This window comes from Tyto alba, unplaced genomic scaffold, assembly GCF_018691265.1.
Source record: "Tyto alba isolate M040663 unplaced genomic scaffold, T.alba_DEE_v4.0 Super-Scaffold_40, whole genome shotgun sequence".
NCBI classification, from domain to species: Eukaryota; Metazoa; Chordata; class Aves; order Strigiformes; family Tytonidae; genus Tyto; species Tyto alba.
The window spans coordinates 4,604,226-4,627,352 of record NW_024881316.1 but is presented as its reverse complement, the minus strand read 5'-3'; the positions used below and the strand labels follow the sequence as shown (position 1 = coordinate 4,627,352).

General features: G+C 35.1%; 1 protein-coding gene across 6 annotated transcripts in view; it reads left to right on the top strand.

Moving 5' to 3' along the window:
• Nucleotides 1–23,127, top strand: part of GRIK2 (glutamate ionotropic receptor kainate type subunit 2) — a 427,988-nt gene that overhangs the window by 159,096 nt on the left and 245,765 nt on the right. For all 6 annotated transcript variants that reach the window (XM_042803252.1, XM_042803250.1, XM_033008456.2 and 3 more), the window contains 3 exons: nt 12,849–13,030; nt 17,681–17,734; nt 20,641–20,814. In XM_042803252.1, the coding sequence (XP_042659186.1) occupies nt 12,849–13,030; nt 17,681–17,734; nt 20,641–20,814 (410 nt within the window). The remainder of the gene's footprint in view (nt 1–12,848; nt 13,031–17,680; nt 17,735–20,640; nt 20,815–23,127) is intronic.

Genomic DNA, 23,127 nt, shown 5'->3' with positions numbered 1-23,127 from the left:
GTTTTCTTAATTTTCAACATTTTCTTCAATGATATTATTTTTTTTTTTCCTTATATTTTTATATGTTAGGTGTAGAGGTGCTGTAAAGAATGAACAGTTCTCTGTTATTGTTTTTTATTTTTTGTTTTGGTTTGAGTTTTTTTGTTGTGCTTTTTTTTTTTTCTTTGTTGCTGTATACTGTAGCTGATAAGTATTCAGATGGTATGAAAAAAATTTCTTCACCTTACTATGATGATCTTCAAGATCAAAACCTTTCCATGAACTGAAGGCCTTTTGTGAACTTAGGCAGCACACTGATTCCCTCTTGTGGAACTGTGTGGCATGGGGTAGAGGGGTTTTCTCACCTCAGCGCTGAAAAGACATTATTAGAAAATAATTGTTACTGGGAATAGGCTGATTTGGGATTGGCTATTTGAAACTAACTATAAAAGACATTTTCACTCTTGCTCTGATATGCTCCCTTATCATATTTAAGGAAAACAATTAAGTTGCTTTGCACTTCAATTACAGCTGCTTATGCTGAAACAGCAGTAAAATTAATTTAACATTCAGGTGCTAAGTAAGACCCAAGAAACAGAAAAATTAAGTGATACGCACAGTATCAGAACGGAAATCTTATTGTCTGTGGAGTTAAACTTGGATCCCTGGTTTTCTTGTTCTGTGAGTTTTAACCCTAAGCCTAATTTCTCCTATATATAACATTTTAGTAATCTCAACTTCAGTATTAATTATGAATATAAATTAAACCACTTCTGCTTTCTTGTACTAAGTAATTGTTTCAAAGCAGAATTTTTTTTTTTAGTCTGAAAGAAATGGTTCTTTATTTAGTCTAGATGCTTTCAGGTCTCACATAATAATGAGGTTTGTATTTCAAATACATATATATACATACACACACATGTCTAGTTAAAAACATAGTTCTGCCTGATTTTGTTTGTTTCAGAAAAAAGCATTTTTCTGAGATATATTACTGTGTTCTAAGTCCTGCTGAAGTACACCACTGGTTATATCAGTATCATTTTGTGGAAGTCCAGATCAAGAAGTGAAAGAAAAGTGTTCTCAGTGTGGTGACACATACTAATTCCATTTGTATGATGACTGTTGATCCTAGGTTCTCCAACAAAGTAACCTCTGTTTGTTGTAGCTGACATTAACCAAAAATTGGTAAGACAGCTGGAGATAAATGTTAAAGGTCTTGAGTCATGACCATCCTTCCACATACAAAATAAGGATCATCTGAAGCTTGGGAACGAGACTTTCTCTCCTAAAGTGCCCAGAGTGTGTTAATTACTGTACATGAGCATGCAGTTGAATCTGAAAGTGTGGATGTGAAGGCAAATCAGATGTCAGCTCTCTAACACCAAACCTTTAAAGCTCATGTCAAATTTTGGAATCAAAGATATTTGAATATTTCACTCCTCCCCATACACATTTCATCTTTGAATGAGCTTATTTTTAATAAAGGAAGTTGTATAGCCTTTAAAATGAAATTAAACATATGACACAGAATAACACACATCTCAACATGTCAGCATGAGGGCAAGATGAATGTTGGGAGACTGCATCATACTCACAATTACAGAGAGTTTTAGAGAGAGGCATAGTTCTTAGCCCTAAAAGTCTTTTTTTGGCAGACAATTAAGTCAGTAGATGGATTGCTGGCATCAGTACCATTATTCTGTGTCAAAGATTTGTATCTGGAGCAGAATGTTTAGTCTCAGTCCAGTCCATACACTAAGCACTATAAGAAGATGACACTTTGGGAAAAGAAATGCCAGGAGTTGAACTAGTTACCTAAATTGAAACTCCTCTGATTACAGTCATGGCTACCATCCAACAGATAGTTTTTAAAAGTATTGTCAGTTGGAAATAACGTAACTTTTATTTGTTGTTTCATACTTGGTGACTCAGAACTGGATTTCAGTGTGTCTAAAACTTTTTTTATTGGTATGTTCAAAAAAAATATATTTCCTCAAAACAACAACCTTTTCCCCTCCCATCCCACCCCCCCCTCCAAAAAACCCCACCCCAACTTGATGATCAATTTCTTTTTTTCTAACAACATAGACATTTTTGAAACACTGAGCCTTCTTTAAGTATGTTTGTATAGTTGAAAGGCCACATGTGGGAAGAGTAAAGTTTAGAATGAATTCATCAAGATACCATAGAACATGTCAACATAGTCTAAGGGTGTTCTGATTTATAAACAAGAATTCTTCTGTATCTCTGAGGAAGAGTTGGGGGCAGTATATAGTTATATAGTTACATAGGTTACATAGTTACAGGTAGCTTGACATTATAGAGCCTCTATGCATCTATATTTTTTCCCTCAGAAGGAAATTTTGTCCTTCAAATAGACTTTCAGAGTTCATTCTGATAAATACTATTATTACCACGGGTGACTAGTGTATCTTGGCTTGCCCTAATTAATCTAATTTTTAAGTTTTTAGCTGAAGCTATTCTAAAAAGAGCATCTATATTTCTTGACAAGGAGTTTGTTACATTTTGTTTTGCCAAAACTACTGCTGAAATCAGTTGCCAGGTACTTTTCCTCTTTTTTACTGATATGGTGCTATAATTTTCCTGGGAGGAATCAAGATTAACAGTAGAAAAATATTTTAAGTCAACATAATACTAGATATCTTTGAACTCTTCCTGTCACCTCCACTAATTGTAGTGCATTTTTATAGTCGATTGCAAGTGCATAAAGCTCTAATGCAGTAACATCTGTAATACATATGCATATATATGCATACACACATAATATTCTGCTTACCCTCAAATGCTTCACCTACAAGACTGGAAAATCCCGTTAAAATATTGGACTGTAAAGGTGGTAATAAGGATCTGTACTAGTTATTTTTACTGTAAGAAGATATTTTTGTCTGGATTATGTATTTTAAATCTCTTTATTAAAGACACTTCACAACATTTGTAATGTATTTAAAGGGGTTTAAATATAAGTGATGACACTTTTAAGGATGCTTCATACTGCCTGAATTGGGTGAAATGATATTAATGTAGTAAAAAGGCTAAATATGAACAAATGAGGGAGGTCCATCAAACTGTCTTTCTCTTCATCTCTATTTTCTTTGTATTTTTTCTTAATGATGTTTTTGTATAATGCTGTTATATCCAAAGAACACAGAACAGCCTAGTGTTCAAGCAGCCCTGCTAGCAAGAGCAATTTTATTTTTATTTATTTTTTTTTCTTTTTAATCCTTTCACTGGAGGTATTTTTTAAGTAGACGATGAGGATGATAAAACTAATCTTGAGAGTTCGTGGGTAATCTGTTCAGGATGTTCAATATCTGTGAATCATTTTATAGCAATGAACCATTCTGGTTGATGTGGAACATTCTGTCAATGCCCAACAAACTGACATTCTCCTCCCTTCTACCCATACCCCCCTTTCATAGCAAAATACACAATGATATTTTTCTGAGACATAACCAGAAAAATTGGGCAGGGGGCTGTCAGGAAAGGAGAAGAGTACAGAGAGGTGTGAGAGGAAACAACTTGCTGAAAAGAGAGAAACTATTCTGGTAGCTCTACAAAGCAATATATTATTATTTTTGAAGTTTTTGAAATTCTGAAGATAGGAGTAGCCTTTAAAAGAGCATTAGTGTTCTTTTGTACAGAAAAAGGTTCATGTGTTCAGCCTATTGCAAAGTGCATTTGCCTGCATTCTTCCTGTGCAGCACAAAGGCAGCATTAACGGAAATGATAAATAGTTTGATGAGCAGGCCAGGTGGCATAGCAATGGCTAGCAAGACTGCTGAGCTGGAGACCCAGGTTTTAAAACAAACTTGGGGCTCTTGCTTCCTGGACTGGTTGAAGTTGAACATGTCGAGGAGGTAATGTGATTGATCTCTTTGGAGGAAGATGCCAGCTGGAGAGCTCACAAACTGCTCCTTCAGGATTCTCCTTAAAGATGAATTGATGGCAGCTTCTGAAAAGAGTTACTCACACCGCATTCTTCCCAGCTATTCAGAGGTAAGACTCTATCACAGTGGCTGCTAAAAGAAGGAATTGAGAGTTTAAAGGGACAGGAAAAAGGTGTCCCTGATGAAAGAAACTGCAGGAAGTACATTCCCAAAATGCAGCTATTATTTCTATACTGTTGTAAAATAGTTTTGGGGTTTTTTTTAGAAGCTTGTCCACAAAAATCGTTGTTGGTATTTTTTTTTTTTTGTGTGTGTTTGCGTGTTTTTTTTTTGTTTGTTTGTTTTTGTTTTTCATTGCACTGGGATCCTGTAATGCTAATAAAAGAAGAGGTCAGCATTTCATCTGAGGGCTGTACTTCATTTTGTATTATAAATCAGCTGTTTTAGGCTGAAATCTGTGCTTCTATGCTGACAGATATCTCCTCAAAATCATGGTGAAGAAAGGACTAATTTTGTCCTTAGCTTCATTGTCCTTGTAGTTCTCCTATTATGTTCCTCTCTTCATTAGAGGCTCTGGTACCTCTTCTTCTGATTAGCTCCACATGAGCTACATATGTGCCCTTCTGAAACTGTCCCTTGCTGATCCAGAGACTTTATTTCTCAGTGTGTGACAGCTTGTTACTTTGATCCTGAATAACCATCTTGTCCATTTCCTCTAATGTCAGACAACAACAATGAAAGTTACTTTGGGATTAATAGTAGCTCAGAAATTTAGAGTTAATGTACAAATGCTCCATGCTTGTTTGACCTAAAACTACCCTGGCCCTTAGCCATATGCACAGGGGGTAAAAGGGTAGAAATGGAGGCCCAGAAGCAAACTGGACACAGTAGGAGGAAGCAGTCTTCCTCGAGTCTCTGGAATCTCATTCATCCAAATAGGCCATAATAGTATTAGGAAAAAGTGAAAATACAAACAAACAAAAAAATTTGGCAACATCTAAAAATGAAAGAAAACACTGAATTTGTCTGACTTCACCTGATGTATTCAGCAGTATATGTTAAAGAGACTAAATAAGGTAGAGCTCATTTTTGGTTACTGGAAGGCACTAGTTTTACTGCAAAAAGCCTTAAATGTGTGATGACATAGCTGTGAAAAATTGAACTTCAAACACAGATTGTTACTATAAGTATAGTGGCAGAATTTATTTAGTTCATATGTGGATTGCCTGATTACTTCTCAACTGTGTGATGTTTTGATCCCCTGAACCTTTTTTTCACCATTGCACCCACTCTTCCTACAGAAACCACGATGATAGGGTGTGGTGGGGAGAGATCAGTGACAATCAGGAGTTGGGAAGCAGTTATTGTCCACAGCTGGATCCAGATGATGCAATTTACATGTAGGAGTTTGTTCTTTTAGATTATATCTTTCAGTGCTTGCATTTTTTTCTTCGGCTACAAATAATGGGCCACTTTTCAATATTTAACCTAGAAAAGAAGGGGGAAAATATTAAACTTCTTAAAATGGTTGGAAAACACTGCAGGTAAAACAATCCAGAGTCAGGCGTTTTTATTTAATTAATTTTAAGCACAAGGTTCTGATCACTCATTTTGTTAGTGAGAAAAAGGATGCAATTAAATAAATACGTACCTTTCCTCTCCCTTGGAAGTAAGAAAAGACTGTGTGTATTTTCACCACAGGTTACATGCAAGTCTGCCAACGTTTGCCCTGGGAGCTGACTAGGGCAGCAAGAGGTTCAGGCCATTTTGTGTAATGGTTTCTGCTGCTTTGTGTGTAATGGTTTTACTTGTCATTCTGGGCTGCATCCCCCCAGGGTGTCCCTGCCCTGGGGTGAGGTGCCGTGGGCCACAGCCTGCCTCCCCCTCAGCCAGTCTGTGCTGAGGCAAGGAGCTCCCTCCCTTGAAGTGGGTGTCTCCAGCCCTGAGTGGTGGCCAGTGTCCTTCAATATTTTTGAGGAGGGTTGCATGCCTTTGGCACCCGGTGGGTTTTTTCCACTGCGGGTTAGGAACCAGCCATGACTGGTTCCAGGTAGGTCATGATGTACCTCCTTGTGCCTCACACAGGTAATAAACTCCAACATTTCAACTCCAGTGTCTTCATCCAGAAGTAATTGAGAGGAAAAGGTAAAGAGAATTTTTTTTTTTTTTTTTTTTTGGTTTGGTTTGGTTTTGGTGGGTGGAGGTTTTTGTTGTGTGGTTTTTTGTTTGCTTGGGGTGTTTTCAGATTAATTATGCCATTTTTTCTCAGGGAATTTATTTGGTGGATTTTATTTTCTAGGAAAATTAGACTTCTCTTCACACACCTTATGTAACACAAATACTGCATCACAAATGCCAGGTAGTATGGAAAGAAACTTTCAGACTTTGATTTATATTTGAAAGAATCTGCTTTTGTAATGTGATCCAGGACTGGAAAACCTTTACTCAGTCTCAGCTGCCACTAATGCCTGAATGAGGAAATGCTGCTTCTCAGCACTTTACCCACTGGAGCTGTGACACAGAAATAAAAAGTACCAGAGAGATATGCTCAGCACTATCTGATATTTTTTGTTCTGCGAGGTGTTTCTCTGCAGTGAGTAGCTGCAGGGTGACTGGCAGTGGCACTTGGCACCTGTGACAGCTTGACGGTAGCTCCCCACCCCGTGCGCTCTCACAGAGTGGTGTGTCCAGGGGGTTCTGTGCAGCAGGCAGCAGCCCTAGTGAGTGAGGAGGTCTTGTTTTCCAAAATCATTCCTGTGACAGCCTAGCAATCTGGAAACTGTTGAACCTCTGCCAGCAAGGATTTATTTTTTAAGTATGGATGAGGATGAACAAATATTCCTTTTAGCGGGGCGGCCTGGTGGACTACTGAAGTGAGTCATTTAGGAGACTGGAACATATTTTGAGCCCTGCATAATTCATCTGAATTTAATAAATGATGGTGACTGGAAACACAGTGAAAAATATATGCTAAAATCTTAAAAATGGAAATATGTGTTAACTGTAACTATTACTAAAATTAGATACCCTGCTACACGTAGAAGCTATGAGCAACAATACTACACATTAAAAGCTTACGGTTGCCTTTTTTATTTCACATTGATAAGGACAGGAGAAAAACTTTAGCTTTGAAACACCTGGAATTTGTTTGCCTCAGATTTGTTTTATTTTAAAATATGTCTTGAGAAAGCTCATTGGTTACTATTTCTGTGTCCTGACAGTTACTGAAGGCATAAATACGTCTTCATTTTCTTACATACACACCTGTACTGCTCCAGCACTAAAGTCCAGTCAGTGCACTAGAGTTGTGCATTCTCAGGTTTTCTTCCTCTGCTTCTCATGTTCAGGTTCCTCCGGTAGATTCTACAGCTTTTGTGTTGTCTTCACAGTGTGGTACTTTGTTTATTGCTCATTGCTTCTGTCTCAGATACATAGGTAACCTAACAAGTAGACACTACTTATCATAGTATTCTCCTTGACAGTTTTTAATTGTTCTGGTATTAGTTCCTGCATTTGTAAATCTTATATTTAAAATTTTGGTTGGATTTTTTCTTTCTCTGGGGTAGCCCAATCATGACAAGATTTATGAAGAAGAGGATTTTCTTTTTTTAAATCTTGAACAGCCCGGTTGGGCTCTTGAGAAGAGAGTGAAGTGATGCACGCTTTATTTACCTTAGTTCTGGTTGGGGCTGGACTAGAGCTCCCGTTGGTTTGGCAGCGGGAGGAGCTGCAGCACCCTGAGACCCCAGGGGTTCCCCAGGTCCCAGTGCCCTCACCTGTGTACGGGGGCGGGGGGAGCACAGCTGGAGGGCTGGGCCCCGATTGGCCGATATCCCGTGTCACATGACATTACGCTCACTATATAAAGGCAGGAGTGGGCTGGGAGGGGCTCTCACTTCCGGGAGTGTGGCTGTGGGGCCTTTGTGTTTGGGATCACCAGCCTGGAGCAGGTGGGTGTTGGTCGGCGGGTGGTGAGCAGCTGTATGGTATATTACCTGCTGATACTGCTGTCAGCGTATTATTCTGTCACTGTTATTAAACTGTTTTTATCTCAACCTGTGAGTCTCCCTTTGCCCCTCCGATTCCCTCCCCATTCCCAAGTGGGGAAGGGTGGGTGAGTGACTGCAGGGTGTTTAGCTGCTGATCAGGCTCAAACCACGACAACCTTCTTGGGTAATGCTCTGAAACAGAAAAAAGCTTGGAAGAAAGTTTCTGTATTGCTGGCTCTCAGCCTCTGCAGTTTTTAGTCAGTCATACAGTAGATGTTTAATTCATGAGTATTGTCAAACATTTACTTCACAAGCTCTTATAGGTCAAAAAACACTTCTTGCCATTCTGTAACAAACCTTGGACCTACAGTAAAAGACCAAAATTGCCTTGCAATGGTGCAAGAAATGGAGATAAATCAAGGGACCTATCAATTTGTGATGTCCTACATTTGTTTACTAAAATTTTAGAGCTTACAAACTTGCTACAGAGAAAAGCACCTTCCCTTTGTTCCTTCCTTCCATCCCACATTAATGTTCCTCGATAATCTTAACTGTCTGTCCTGTCTCCAAAGATGTAACAATGGTGATTGGTGTAATACCTGAGAGTATGAGTAAAATATTCAAATTAAGCACTTTGCTCTTTTAAGTGAACAATGCTTTGAAAGAACAAACAGTTTACCATCAAGAAGGAACAATCAGATTTCCTTTTGACCCTTGCTGTATTAAAACTATTCAGTACAGTACTTGTACAGAAAACTTGAACTTCGAGTCACTTTAATGTCTTATACAATCAAAGTAATTTCACAGTCACTTCCACAAACATCCTAAGTTTTGTTCTGGAGTGGTTCTTCTTCCAAAACTTACATAGTAGAGTAAAGCTGCTTTTGTCTCTTGCTGTTCTTGAGGAGTGGCTCAGTGCAAAAATATGAGAACAGGGACCAGGTGTTTCCTCTCTCAGATAACTGTCATACTAACATCATATTAACCAGTGTCTATTTGTCTCCTACTGAGCAACTCCAGCTGCAGATTTAGATATCAGTGCACTTAAGAATAGTCTATAATACTTTATTAATTCCTCGCCTCCCAGATAAGATTTAATTCCTCTGGAAAAACAAAAAGGCCAAATATATTTGAGATTACAAAAATCATGAGGTAAAAGTCATCATGCTCTTATCCAAAAACAACTGTGTGGGTGAGACACTGTTCTGATTTTCCTCATTTTGAGTAGATGCATATTTTGTAATCATTGCCTCCATTTGAGACCCATACAACAGTGCAGTTTTGAATCTTCTAAGCTTCAATCTGTTTTAGCATATTTTCACCATTAATGCTTATTTTTTCAAATAGCTTTCGATTTTTCTGTACTTCTCATGGATGTGATTTTTTTGAGCAAATCATGAACTTCTCATCTTTGGCAATTTGGTTAATGGTCTCCCATTGGGAGATCAATATTTGTTTTGTGAAACTGATTGCAATCTCTTTCCTACCACATATATGTAGCAATAAAGCTGTGTTTAAGAGTTTCATATTGTCTTAATCTCTTGTACTTACAGTGGTTTCCAGTTGTGACAATTTGCTGATAGGAATGACTGAAGGTTCATGGCAAATGTGTGATGTAGAGCTTTTTATACTAAATATTACTTGAATGTTAAAATACAGCTCATCCCAGAAATCCCTATTAATATCTGAATACTTCAGGGGTGCAAGGTCCCGAAGATATCTGTATGTTCATGTTCTTGTTCCACCTGCCCCAAATCTGCAATTTTCCCCCCATCTTCTTGCTCTTAAGTGTGATGTCAGTAGTTCAGATAGATGCATGTCTCTAGTTCGCGTGCCGACAGCTCATATATCAGCTTTGGATATCTTTGTCTGTTCTAGGGCCACACATTTTGCAGCACTATCTGATTCAAATTAATGCAGCTATTTAGAAAGACTGTCTTAACCTGTCCCATATTGCTACTCTTGTTATTTGTGGTTCTTAGGTGGAAGTGCATGGATATCAGAGCAAGAGAGCAACTGGTCAGACTTTGTTTTTGAAAAAGACTCTGCTTTGAAATGTGGTCCTTCCCTCAACCTGAAATAATTTAAACTTTTTGACCGCAAGGGTATACATTCTAGTAGTTTTATTTTTCTTAGTCTTAAGGAAATAGGAAAGGCTTGGGGACAATCCTAAGTGTTTTTGTTATGTCATTGTCAGTCATTTCTGACAAGGTGGTTAATGGCTATAGGGTATGCTATGTTGTTCATTTCAAAGCTTTTTTTTTTTTCATGTAATTGTCCTAGATTATGTGAAAATGGTACTAATATGCAGTAGTTGTATAAATTTTTAAGTTAGAAAAAACACATCTGCTATATAGCTTTTAAGCATATTTATTCAAGATTATTTAGAAATCAAGTAGTAAATCCATTTAAGATTCTATTAAAAACGTTAGTTCATGTTATGTTGTTATAACATTTAAGGTAAATATGGCAAATTTTAAAATTTAAATTAGTTCCTAAAAGTACTGTTTTCACAACCACACAGATTTAACATCTACCATTTATTCATCAGTCATGTATACCCTAGGTATCACTTTTATGTCCTAGCAAGCAAGAACCAGGTCTAGTCATGAGAAAGTACTTTCTATATCTGTTCTGCCCTCAGCATCTCTGTTAAAGATTGACAGTAAATACAGTGATGTTTCTGTGATTCTTTAATGGTGGCTTTTATTTCCTTTTCAAAGCAGGACAAGCAAAACAAAATGAAACAAAGAAAGCAGGACAAGTCTAAAATTAGATTTGCTAAATATAATATAATAGGAGTCAAAATTATTTACAAGTTATTTGTGCTGGGCAAAAGTTTCCAATTGTCCTTTGTTAGCAAGCAATGAAAAATAATCTGGAGCATTTGGGATTATTTTTTATCCCCTCTCAAGTTAAAACATTTTACTCTGACATTAAATTTTGGTATGCTGTTTTGTTATGTACTAAATACCATTAACATTTTTCATATTATAGTTTTGTATGGAAAATATCAGCCCAAACTGAATTACTGGATTTAGTTCTTCACAGTAGTTTAGCTCTTAATGAAAATCCTATAGAATTGTTTTTAGAAAATGTAGATTTGAGAGATTATTTAGCTATAGGTAACAGTTGTCTCTGAACACTATCCACATTGTCAAGAATGTTTGTATGTGCTGGGGATATTACTTAAAAATTGTGATGCAATTTGAGATATTGTATCTGTGACATAGACTTGTGAGTGAAGAAAAAAATTCCTAAATTGACTAAATAGCAAGGTTGTCCTTCTCCATTCTGCTTTTGGGCCTAAAATGTATCCTGCATTCCTCTGCCAGATCTCTACACCTTCCATCTTAATTTCAGAATGTTTTATATAGTAAGATATAATTCCTGTTACATCTAATTTCAGCAGAAAATGTTGAGAAAATAATGTGGATCCTTTGCAGGGTCAAAAAGTGGGAATGATGAAACAGAGGAGTTAGGTTTTATCTTTCAGTTATATTCTCTACTGGTCTGGTTCTGATGGAAATGATTAGAGCTAAGTTTTTTATAATCTAAAAGCTTCATAGCAAAAAATCTAGCAACACTATGTTGCTAAAATCTCTCAGCATTATGTTACTTAAAGAACAAAGTATATTGGAAAAAGGCTGTATTAAATTTTCTGTCAGAGGTTATCACAATTTCTTACCGACACTGTAGTGTGTGACCATGTTATATTATAACATTTCCTGAAATCAAGACATTTTTGACATCCAGTTGTAACCAGGAATAATATGTAGAGCTAAAATAAACTTTTGTTTTTTAAATACTTTTTAATAAAGTGCTTTTTAATACTAGATAGTGCTGCCTATGATAACTAAATAATAGTTAGTTACCTCCATTAATATTTCTATATTTCTGATGTAGTGAAGTGAGATATTTCAGATTTTAGAAGCACTTCATATATGCCTGGGTCCTGTTGTAACTGAAATCCTAAGCAGATTGTCTGTTTTTTGGAAGTTGGGTGTATTATATATGTGCATTGCAAACATAATGATGAACAGCAAGCCTTGTTATTCCCATTAAATGGAGCATGCTTCAATTCAAGAAAAAGGAAGTTAACACAGCAGAATATACTTTTTCTTTCTTTCTTTCTTTCTTTTCTTTTTTTTTTTTTTTTTTTTTTTTTTTTTTTTTTTTTTAATGCTAACATTACTTTATAGGGGATTTGTTTTTACCCTGTCATTTTAATAGATTTAAACAACCTTATGTTTAATATTGGTCACAAACCAATCAGTGATCTGTAAACCACATCACACATTGTTATGATGGTATGAACAATAAGAATTTTGGAAAAATATTACTGCAACTAATTCCATAGTAAAAATAAAGTAATTCAGAATAGAGTTGTAGAGTATTGAAGATGAATGCAATGACATCAGTCATTTGTTCAGCCTCTTTACTTCTGTATATATGTGTTTTGTTACCTGTATAATCAAGAAAAAAATAATTTCATACTCTCGTGTGAATGATGTGAGAGTTTTCTACAGTGTTGAAATGATTCACAACTTTGTATGTAAACCTGATAGATTAGTTAAGAGACTGGCTAGTGTGATCACAAACTATTAGTCTGGGGTATTGTTTTAATTGAATTAGGATAATTAGATACATTCTTTGAAGAGGAATGTCATAGTCGCATGGTAATGCTAAAGGAAGATTTGTCTGTCTTAAGGTAATCCTAACTGAGGCTGCTTACTGTCTGTTGATATTAAGGAAGAAGAAATACTTGTGATAAGAAAGCACTGGGAGTGTAGATACTTTATATTTCTTTAGTTTTTCTTTTAATAAAATTCTTGTGTATCAGTTGCAACATACTGAGAAGGGAGAAAAATTCAGGAAAATTTGAATGTTTATAGTAAATTGTCTTGCTAGCAGGTCAGGTTCTCTTGTTTTGATAATTTCATTTTCTTTTGATTCCTCTGTTTTCTTTAAGGCCTTATTCGATTACAAGAGCTCATCAAGGCTCCATCACGATACAACCTGAGACTAAAAATCCGTCAGTTACCAGCTGACACAAAAGATGCAAAACCATTGCTAAAGGAGATGAAAAGAGGAAAAGAATTCCATGTAATCTTTGACTGCAGCCATGAAATGGCAGCAGGCATCTTGAAACAGGTAATCCTCATTTTGCTTTAATCTTTTTCATCCCTAATAAATAAAAGTAATATCCAGATTTAAGAGCATTTAACAAGCAGGGGAATTGTATGTCAGTTTTATTGAGGCCTAACTGAAAATCAGCTAAGGATTTCAGAGCTGATTTTGTTGGTGGCTCTAATGGTGGCTGCTTTCATTATGTTTTTTTCTTATTTTTAAAACAGGTCAGTTGGCTCATGTACAGGGAAAAGGTATATCAGCCTTCCAACTATGAAGAATTAGTACTTTGGGGAATTGATGTTTTAAGCAGGGTTTTAAAATGCTCACTTAGTGTTATTTAATAGAACAAAGAGATTTTTATTTATTTATTTATTTTTTACATTGAATCCTCTAAATTTTGTACTCTTAATCAGACAGTGTTATTTGAATAGTATGTTACCAACAGACCAATTTAATATGCTCCACTGGGAGGACAGAACTAATATATTTTAGAGCTGTATTCTTCTCACACTACTAATAGGACTGCAAAATATCTGAACATATTGGGGTAAGTGCTCTGAAAGTGCTTTGTTGTGTACAAGTAAAATAAGTAGGTGAGATACAACAGAATTCCAAATATTACAGAAGGAGGTTCTGGTGATGTCTTACAAGAGAAGGCAGCAATGTAGCAGTATACAAAGATGAGGCTCATAAAAAAGCTTGCTGTAACCCTGAAGTATGCATAGAAGACAAGCCTCTATGTGTCTATTTTAGTTTAATGAGCTAGCTTCAAATACTGGGAATTCTTTATGCTCGGAGGCTATTTTGTCCATAGCTTTTTAATTGAACTATGACTTGCAATAAGGAGGATAGGAACATTATCTAAACCAAACCAATATTCTAAATTTCTAATGCACATCTTTTAGTGACTTTAATTCATGTTTATATTATGTTGTCTAGCAGACTGTATGTTTTAAGTTGAAAGCAAAATGTATTTAACATTTGAAAATATGTCTCTCATTAAAGGTACTTAGCGGTATGGTTGCAAGTACAATTAAAAATCTGCTAGCAAACATACATGTATACTATTGTTTCTTTGCTTTATTGTTCATTGATTAAAAGTCTTTTATTGATTCTTAGTAATTGTAAACCTCTGCTGGTGGTTTTTGCTCTTTGCCAAGCATAAGCAAGCCTAGTAGTGTAATTGTTTAGCCCAAATCATGAAATGTTCATTTATTTTAACATCTTAAAAATGCAGATGGAAAATGTGTTGATGGCAATACAAAGCTGCAGTGCTAACAATAACTCCATCAAGGTACATTTATTTATACTGTACCTATTAGTTCCTAGGTGAAAGGAAACTTTTCTTTCACAGTTAACAACACTGTGAAAAACGTATGACTAGAGGGAAATGGGAACAAAATTAAATGCATTGTAATTTTAATCATGCCCCAAGACCCGAGTGAGCATTCAACCTCTCTAAATCAAATTATAAAGGAATTTGAAGGAAGATACAGGAACAATTCTTTCACAAGTGTTTAGGCTGTCATGGTTTGAACTCAGCCCCCCCCCCCCCCCCCAGTGCTGAGAAGGAGAAAATAAGTAAAAACTCAGGAATCGAGATAAGGACAGGGAGGGATTACTCACCCATGATGGTCATTGACAAAAGACATACTCATTAGGGGAAGAAAAAAATAATTAATACAGACATCAACAACAACAACTTTTAACAGACAGAGTAGGACAGTGAGAAGAATTACTACATCTTGAAAACACCTTCCCCCCCACCCCTCCCTTCTTCCTGGGCTCAGCTTTGGTCCTAGTATCTCCACCTCCTCCCCCTCAGTTGCGGAGGGGGCAGGGAATGGGGGGTGCAGTCAGTCCTACCCTTTCTTCCTCCTCAGGGTGGGGTGAACTTCTGTCACCCTCTCACTGCTCTGGAATGGTTCCCCTCTCACAGGAGACAGTCCTTCACAAACTTTCTCTGACATGAATCCTCCCACAGGCTGCAGCGTTTCCCTGACTGCTCTAGTGTGGGACACTCCCACGTGTTACAATCCTCCCAGTGCCAAACTACAGCAGCAGGAACGTCTTCCCAAAGAGCCCCAGCCGCCTTCATGTGCAATCACCTTCTCTAGTATAGGGTCCTCCACAAACTGCAGGTTGGGTTGGCATCTTCTCCACCATGGATCTCTGTGGGTGGCAGGGGAGGGTAGCCCTACCATCTCATCATGGGCTGCAGGGGGGGGGGGGATCTCTACTCCAGCGAACCTTCATCCATTTCTTATTTCTTCCACTGACCTTGGTGTTCACACAGATATTCTCCTTACAACTCCTCCTCACAACTCCAACTCCTCCTCTCAGGCTCCCCTTCCTAAATATGTTAGTGCAGAGGCACAACTAATTGGCCTAGTCTTGGTGCAAAGATGATTCTAACTTGGAGCCAGGGGAGCTTTGGGAAGCTTCTCACAGGGGGCCGCCACTGTAGCCCCCTCCTCTGCTACCAAAATGCCCTGCCACTCACTCAAACCCAGGACATAAAGTTTCTGTAGAATTTTATCTTTCCATTTAGCTCCAATATTGTAATGCTTTAACTATGTCTAAAATTAGTAGTTCTGAAGCTGAATGTGAGCTCTTGTCAAAATTGACACAAAGGATGATATTTAGTTATTGTTATTATCGTTATTTAGTGGTATTATTCCAAGTATAGTGTTTATAAGTGTTTGCTGAAAAATACTAATAAAAATGTTTATATATTAATTTTGGAACTATTAATTAACTATTTTTTTGGTAATGGAGGGATGAACTTGGGGAAACATGACAAGGGGTTTCTTCTTGGGAAGATTATTGGAAAGATTAACACTGAAGTTGGTGGAAGAGAAAACAAGTTGAAAATAAGGAAAACAAAGTACCTTGAGACACCAGTGAAATGGCAACTACTGTTTTTTGGCCAAAAATACATAATGAAAAAATCCCATCATTCAGACAAGCATAATTAAAGCAAATATCAGTGGTAATTACATCACCAGGCAACCAGGGGAAGCAGACATGATTTAAAAAGTTAGGGAAGAACTGGAATAATGAGAGCAGAGAAATGACATTGCTTTGAAGAGGATAAAAGTGTGAGGTCTTTTGAGAAGTGAGGAAAGTGAGAGAAAGTAGACCTGGAAAAGGGACAACACTGGTACGTAGCAGAACTAGGAACATGCATAAGATCTTCTTGTGTAGAGATTCTGTGAAGTATGAAAGACCTGATTATAACCAGTTAAGATATAGGTGTCTGCAAATGTGTTATGTATTAGGAAGATACCTTGACTTTATTTAAAGACAACAACAGAATTTCTTAAAAAAATCTTACAGTGTTTGTAGTTGTACAGCTTCTAATGAAGTTGTAATATTTCTCATGAGATAATGGCTTTCTTGTGTTTAAGAGAATATATATTGTTATTGGCACGCTATACTGTAGTTCTAAATATTATTGTGGAATTCTAAATACATAAGTATAGACATCCTTTAGAAAAAAGTCATTGCAGTTTTTGTCAAAATCTTGCCTAAAATATTGTAAAAATCTGTTCTGCAGCTGATATTTAGAGTTAATCTTAGCTTTTAATTTTTCTTTGGAAAAGAATATATAAACTAGTCATTTCATCATTTTTTCAGACAATGTCACAAATAAAAATTTTCCCACAGCCTTCAGAACTCTGATAATTCATTTGCATACAAATTCAGGAATTATGGCAATTGTATAATTGTTGCCTTTGGTGTGTTTAAGGTGGTGTATCTGTTAGTTACCTGGCAAAGAATTCTGTTGATAATTCCTGGAAGGGAAGAAAATATTGTTTACTTGTGTAGCTTTTCTACAGCGCTAAAATTAGTAAAAATCACTGTAGATACTAAAATGATTGAATAAATCATGCTAGTCTAAGGCAGCCTTTGTGCAGAGCATGAACATAGATGCTTTTCAGGTGAAAATCCCTTGAATAAGCGTGATAAGACATCCATAGTTTATTGCTTTAAAATTGTATCTACAAATATTTGTTCTTATGTTATTAAGAGAAAAATATGAACATTTTAAAACACACAGCTGATCAAAACCTTTTTAATATTACATAGTTAGCAAGACAAATGAAGGTACTTGATAGCTATCCAAGTTTACAAAGTAATACTATGAATATTTGTTCTATGAATTAGTATGTATCTTGCTGTTCAAAACTTGACTCAAGAGTATTTTCTTCCATGGTTGGAAAAATGTACACATGTATCATATAAGCTTGGGTCCTTCTTTTAAATGCATAGTATTGTTCATCAAAATAGAAAAAATAATTTTATATTAGGTTATTCTTTTTGAGGGAAGGGTTCAGTAATGAATGAAAATATTGTTGACTCAAATTTTGTGTGGAAACCTAATGCATCCATTAGTATGTAAAACTATAAGCCTCTTTCACATTTACTGCACTAAACAGTCTAATAATATTCTTTCTATCAGAAGATCTGGTTCATAAATTCCTTTAATAGTCAGTAATCTGCTCTAACTGCTAGGAAATGACTTGCATGACCTAATTTTAGTATAATTCCAACCCTATAGTCTGATCCTAGTAGTGTTCTTTTGCAGCTTTTCATTTGCCATGTAAGTGTGATAAAAATGTATTATGTGATCTCAGAAACATTAATCTTTTGTTTATTTTTTTCAAGGCTTTAGCTATGGGAATGATGACAGAATACTATCACTATATCTTTACCACACTGGTAAGTGGCTTATAAAACCATAGTGATGACATCTAACAAAGATGTTACTTTCCTTAATTATATTACTTGACAAAGTGAAAAAGGACTCTCTGGTATGGGGTGTGAGTACAAGATGTTTTCTCTGTTGAGTTTTCTTACTTTCAGTGAGAACTCATCGGGATGGTTTAATTATTGTTCAACAGTGTGACCTGGAAACTGACAGACCCGAAGAAACAACTGACTCTGTAGCACTGCAGTTTTTAACTTTCAAGCAGGGTTAAGAATATAATTCATAATTGATTATTTATATTATGAATTTTGTCCCTTTTCCCTTTTAGCTATTTGTATGTGAAGATTATGACAGTTTAAATTTACTCATATATTCCATATTTTTCATCCAACATTTTACAAGGTAATTCTTCACTGTCATGTGATTCCTGAATAATTTGGTGTGAATATTAGCAGCATTTTATTTAAGAGTCCACATGAGCTTTTTAAGCTTGTGAATGATGCAATATTTTTTTGGTGTCCATTATAAAAGTAACTAAGAAAGAATTTGCTAATTCTTGGAACCATCAGTTTTAACATTTGCAATAAATGAGCATTTAAAAAGTGAATGCTCTTACAAAACATAAGAAATATGTATGTGAAGACTTTTTTTGCTGCTCAGTATGGCCTAACTAAAAAACAGTATCAAAGTTGGTAAAATAGCACTCTAGAAACTACAGTTGTTCACATCTCTCTGTTTTCCATTGTGTTCAAATTTGTCTATTTAGAATGCAGTTCATTAAGTTTCTTAAAATAGATGTCATTTCAAGTATAAGACAGATGTGCCTTGGTAAAACCATGCTTGAAATGACCTATGTTTAAAATCACATACATTTTTACGTCCTTATGGAAACGAATCCTTTGTGGTAGGACGGCAAGTTCGCCTCAGAATCACAAAAGAAAAGTTCATGGAAAGTATTAACATGGAAATAGTTTGTTGAATGGAAAGCAAAATAATTTGTGAAGTTCATTAGAACTATAAAGGCAAAATACCCTGCACAAGTACCTGTCCTATTGTAGAAGGGTAAGTTATCCTATCACTTACAGATTTAGGATGGCATGCAATAGAATTTCCCTCACTAGTCTATCAAAATGGATTCTAGATGTTTCAAAGGATTTTCAATTTTTTTTAATTTTCATTTTGTTACAGCTGAAAATTGCTTCCTTGATTGATGTGTTGTCCATTGACATTTAATTTTTATTCTTAAAACTATGTTTAAAAATCAGGATTTTCTGTCATTCTTAATTCCTTATTAGAACATTAGGTTTTTTTTAGGAGAGACAAGTATATTGCCTTGGAGCTATCAAGGGATAAATTAGTGTGCACATACAGATGATAGATTTTGATTTTGTAATGTAGCTTTGGAACTTGTAACAGAATTAAGTTGTTTTGATATTTTAATTGCTTCTTATCTGACATGGTGAAAGTCCTGTCAGATAAATTTTCCAGTCACAGTGTTTACAGCAATCTTCTGCGTATTCTCCTTTTGATTGATTCAGGGTCTAATGCAGTAGCTCATTAATACACCGACCTGTGCATGATATTGTTGTGTATATTTATTATATTCCAGTGTAAGCAGGAATGTGTTTGGATTAAGTAATTACATCTGAGCTTCTGGCTTCTTTCACAACTGAGAGAATTTTTAAAGGGAAAGACATAACATAGTTCTAGCTATGTTCAAACTTTGCAATAAAAGTTTTATTTCTTTAGAAAGAGGACATGAGTTAGATTATTTGTAAATGAAAAACTTAAAAGTATTTTGTCACATGCATATCTTAGATATCATATATGGAAAATAGTATCACAATTACTAGCGATAATTAAAACTGAGTAGTGATTGATAACTGGTTGATATTTTTGTGGGCTTAGTGATGTTAACAATGAATAATGAATTATATTCTGGTTTTCCATAGTACAATATTTAATCTTCTTCAGCTCTAACCAGTAAACAAAGTGGATTCAGGCAAGTGCTACACCTAACACTACCATTTAATGGAAATTTATAATATATTAAACTGTTGGCAAAAAATAAATTGAAAATGAGATGAATGACTAAGTATGAATTATGTGGAGAATTTCTATTTTCAATGTAACTAAAATTATAGGACAGTAAAGTCTTATGTATAACCTTGCTTATGTCACTTAAAAATTATTTAGAAGGAAACAGGAGGTAAACCAAATGATAGTTCTTTTATAATGCATGTAGCTAGGCCTAGTGAGTCATGATTGTTTTTTTCATCAGTTTTTTTGTTTTCTTTTTCCCCATGTTCAAAACTTGATCTTAGACCTGAGTTACACAAAGTCAAACACTGGTTCTACATTGTTTCTAAGGATCATGTAAAAGAATTGGGATAATCTTGAGTTTACTTGCTTGATCTAAAATTTTATTTTCTTCTTTTTATTAATTTATATCTGCTTCTGTCTGTGTTGGGTGGCGAAACACACACACACACACGCATGCACACACACACACAGACACACGTTAATTGGCAAAGGTTATTCTTGCAAAGATAAATTGCTAGGCAATGATATGTCCATGTTTGAAACTATGATTGTTAGCTATGAAAAATGCTTTTGGTTAAATTTAAAGCCATGTAGATTTCCCCCTTTCCCCCAGTTTATAATCTAAAGATCAAAATGTTCAACTTGCATAGAGAGTGGAGGTGCAAAGAAACCCTTGTTCTGTTTATTTTATGATTAGAAATCTGTTCTGATAAGCCAAAGAAATAGCAATTAATAATAAACAGAGCATATTTCCTAGCGTATATAGCACTGTTACTCCTGCAAATTTCACTATTCTTATTTGGGGAGATGGTCTAACAATTGAAATAGGAACTGCAGTTTATTAAAGAATTTATACAATGGTCATTTTTTTCAGGATCTGTTTGCCTTGGATGTGGAACCCTATCGCTACAGTGGTGTCAATATGACTGGATTTAGAATTCTAAACACTGAAAATACCCAGGTGTCATCTATCATTGAAAAGTGGTCTATGGAACGATTGCAAGCACCTCCTAAGCCTGATTCAGGTTTGCTGGATGGATTTATGACGGTATGAATATCAGTGTTTAGTTCCTTTTTTACATATGGTTGTGAAGCTAAAAACACCTTTTAATTTTAGTTACTAAAATTGTTTGGAGGTATGAAACCAAATATTATTATAAACATGAGTCAGAGAGTGACTGTGGTGTTTCTGTTAATATTCTGTAGACTAAATACATGGCCATATTAACTTTCTTTCAAAATTACACATACTGTATTTTTTTCAAAATGATAATGCCACATTGTAAATGTCTAATTCATCTAGGCCATATTTCCTTACTTTGTTGATGCAAATATTTTATGGAATCATGTCAAATCCTGACAAAAAGAAAACTAAAGCACAGCTGTCTCTTCCTCTGTGTTTTGTGTCTTATTCATTTAAGATTCATTCATTAATAATGTCTAGTGTTTAATTTCTACATTTTTTAAAATATTTTATGAATATTATAAAAAACTTCTTACTATCTTTTCCAGTTTCCTATGCGTACATATAGCTACTTAGTCTGGTTGTTTGTTTTGTTGTTTTTTTTTTTTTTTTTTTTTCCTTCCATTGCCACTGTTCTCTGGACTAGCTTTAGTTCATGAAAATTACAATTGCATTAATGCAAATAAACTTTCATTACTAGGTTTTCAGTGAGTTTCTGATCATTAGTTGGAATTAAACCTAGAAATATAATGTAAAAGGGTCTGCAGGGTTTATTTTAAAATTCATTATGTTGATTAAGCATCTAGATGCACTTTGATTATCTAGGTTTTAGATACCTGAGATATCCTACATTAGGATATCTTTAGTTTTCAAGTTTGTTGAAAGATATAATTTTCACTTTGGTCTAGAATGATTTGTAACATCTTTGCGGGCAGAGTTCCACTGTTTTGTTTTGTTTTATTTTTAAGAAGCCTTTTCATGCTCCATTTGAAAAATAACAACTTCTGTTCCTTGAAGATTGGTATCTTAGTTATATATCAGTTATTGAGATTGTGTTAATTGTTCCACATGACATAGCTAGTCTTTTCAACAATTTTTTTCTACTGATAAAGTTTAAAGATTTTATAGACAGATACTAAATGACAATCAAAATTTTAAAAAATTAACTTCCTTTTTGTCTCATTTTTAGAAAATTACCCTTTTTAGGTAAAAATGCCATTTTTTAAATTGTATATAGTGTATTGAACATGATAATTGGAAACAAATTTAATTTACCTACTAGTTCTTTTGTTCTGCACTTTACAGATCCCTTCTTATAGCACTATAAAAGTTACATCGTTCACTTTTCTAAATAATTCCAAATAAGCAAATGAATCCTCCCATATTTTAGAAATGTGTGAACTATGCATCTGGTTTGCTTATATCTACTGCTTATCATTGTAAGTCACTCTTTCATGCTTCCCTGTTTGCATTAGTATTTTTGTTCTTTGATTTTATGTTTTTCTATGTAAAATTTGTAGCAGTTAATCTCACTCATTGTAGCTGTATATTTTATGCATTGATCAAAGATATACGTGATCTCAAATCTTTAGTTAGTTACCAAGATTGGTAGCAATAGTTACTTTATCAGAACGTAGGGCCATGGTCAATAAAATGATAGAACAATAAATATTGGAAGAGAGTTCTGTTCTGTGGAGCATGGTTTTCCCCTTTTCTGGTGCTGTAAAGAAAGTGCCATTCTTAGCAAAGCTTCTGATTTGAGGCAGGAACACATTATTGCTAGTATATGACTGTGTAAGACCATACTTTACACTATTACTTCTCAGGTTAGAAAAAGATAAAATGGTGCATGAAAAACAGACTAATTTCTCTTCTGAACCCTGAAGAACCCTCTTTGTAAATCTAAGTTGAACCAAGCGATGAATATTTTATGGAGATTCATTATGTTGATTAAGCATCTAGATGCACTTTGATTATCTAGGTTTTAGATACCTGAGATATTTTGATGGAATTTAAAGGATATTTAAAAGCATAATAATGTTGATAAGAGCTAGGTGCTGACAGAGCTTTTATAATTTGGCTCTTAGATACAGAAAAAACATTCACAACATGTCAGTTGGGAAGGTGTAAAAGAAAGTTATGTCATGATATCATTGAACAAAGTTCCAGTGTTCAGAATAAAATAAGTAATTTTATTGACTTTGTATCAATAAAGTTGTTAAACTTGTAGAATTTTACTTCCATTTCACTGTTTTTCATGTGCATTTAAAATCAGAAATGTACTCAGAAATTAAAGCTTCTACACAGATATTAATTGTTATTATGGAATATTCTAACTGATGTGGGATGAACTGGGAATTAGCTTTATTTTCACTTGTTGATAATGACTACATCTTA